Consider the following 1,568-nt stretch of genomic DNA (forward strand, 5'->3'; position numbering starts at 1 on the left):
CTAGCAACATTGAAATTATCCATTATTAAGTAATAGCAATACCTGACCCTTTTGCCTCAATTGGCACTAGACCCTTCTCCAAACTAGTTCCTGATTCCTGCAAAATGCTAAAAGCATTCCAAGTTGGCCTCCCTGCCCTTTCGATTGCACTGTTCTTTTAGGGATAAGCCATTCTTTATCTTGGGTAGGTAGCTCATTATCTTTGTTATTCAGAGGCACATCTTGACTGACCTTTTCCACCTCAACCAAAGGCTTTGGTTCCTAAGTTTTGTGAGCTGCACCAGACTTTGCTGCAACATTCAGTTTTCCTTTTGTAACATTTTCCCCCTTACGACATTCAGCCATAAGATGCCCATACCCCGAACAATGCTTACACTTCATAGGAAGCCATTCGTAATCGATGCCCTGCTCCACTAGTTGTCCATGTTCATTTAGAAATTGGATAATACGAGGAGGAGAGTCCGTAATGTCCATCTCAACCAAGACCCTAGCGAATTGGACTCTAGTACGATCTCTAGTATGTTGATCCACCATAATTGGTTTCCCAACAATACTAACTAAGGCACTTAAACTCTTGTTCCCCCAGTACTGAAGACCTAAGTCGTGTAAACGGATCCATAAGGGCACAGATTGCACAAGTTTAAGAGTATTCAGATCTGTAATCCAAGGCCTAATGATAACTGGCTTTCGATCAAATTGAAGCACCCCTGACTCTAAGACCTGATCTCTAGTAGCATCATCATTGAATCTAACCATAATCAAACCCATTGTCATTCTAGCCACTTGAGCAATCTCAAGGTGTCCCCAAATTCGCTTGATAAAACCCTCAAACACAGCCATAGGAGGATTTGCTCCCAAAACCATGCAGATAACAGCCGAACTCCAGTTAGCAGCTTGCATTATCACCTCCTCTAGATCCACTTGAGCTATCTTCATCCCATCCTTGATCAGAGGTTCAGAATAGGAGAGCATTGGATCACGAACAAACATATTCTCCTTAGAAAAGGATTTCCAATGAGTCTTCGCTAATTCTTGGTACTAACCCTGGCCTACCTCAGATTCAGGTTTCGACTCCACCTCCTTAGCCCAACTTGAGCTGCGCTGAATATTCGTATCAACCTTCGAATCAGACGGACGCTCACGACTGCTATTAGTCGGACTGTTTTCCCCTGAATTCACCACTTCTGCAATTAGGTCCAATCCAGCTGAAGAACCAGCAACTTCCTCTACATCTTCTCCTTCATGAGAGGCAATTAACGAACCTTGATCAGGCGATTGGAAAACTAGCTTTCGAACCACTCTCTTCTTCTTCGCCATGGAAGAGAGAAAACAGGGAAACGCGAGCCAAAAAAAAAATTTGTTCATAACTATTTGTTATTATTAATAATTTATGAAATTATTATTTAATAAATGGTAACCACTTTTCATTAGCTATTAATTAATAATTTATGAAATTATTATTTTAATAACAAAAGTTTACAATCTTTTGATAAACTCCTAATTTTGGAAGTTAGGTCATCTCATTTAGAACCTAGGGTTAGGGTTGGAGTGTGCAATTCCCAAGGCCC

General features: G+C 40.8%; 1 protein-coding gene across 1 annotated transcript; it reads right to left on the bottom strand.

Moving 5' to 3' along the window:
- Positions 1-261: 261 nt before the first annotated feature.
- On the bottom strand, positions 262-1,317 carry LOC133825166 (uncharacterized). The gene is made up of 2 exons (XM_062258149.1): positions 1,054-1,317; positions 262-942 (listed from the first exon to the last, which is right to left on the bottom strand). The coding sequence occupies exons 1-2, from the start codon at positions 1,315-1,317 to the stop codon at positions 262-264; spliced, it is 945 nt and encodes a 314-aa protein (XP_062114133.1).
- Positions 1,318-1,568: the final 251 nt, after the last annotated feature.

The sequence above is a fragment of the Humulus lupulus genome, chromosome 3, assembly GCF_963169125.1.
Source record: "Humulus lupulus chromosome 3, drHumLupu1.1, whole genome shotgun sequence".
In the NCBI taxonomy this organism is placed as follows: Eukaryota; Viridiplantae; Streptophyta; class Magnoliopsida; order Rosales; family Cannabaceae; genus Humulus; species Humulus lupulus.

Bases quoted from the DNA above. Each gene is read 5' to 3' on its own strand.
- LOC133825166 (XM_062258149.1), bottom strand. From the start codon at position 1,317: ATGGCGAAGAAGAAGAGAGTGGTTCGAAAGCTAGTTTTCCAATCGCCT. The intron at 943-1,053 runs GTAGGCCAGGGT...CCTCTGATCAAG, and splicing joins AGTCGAAACCTGAATCTGAG to GATGGGATGAAGATAGCTCA.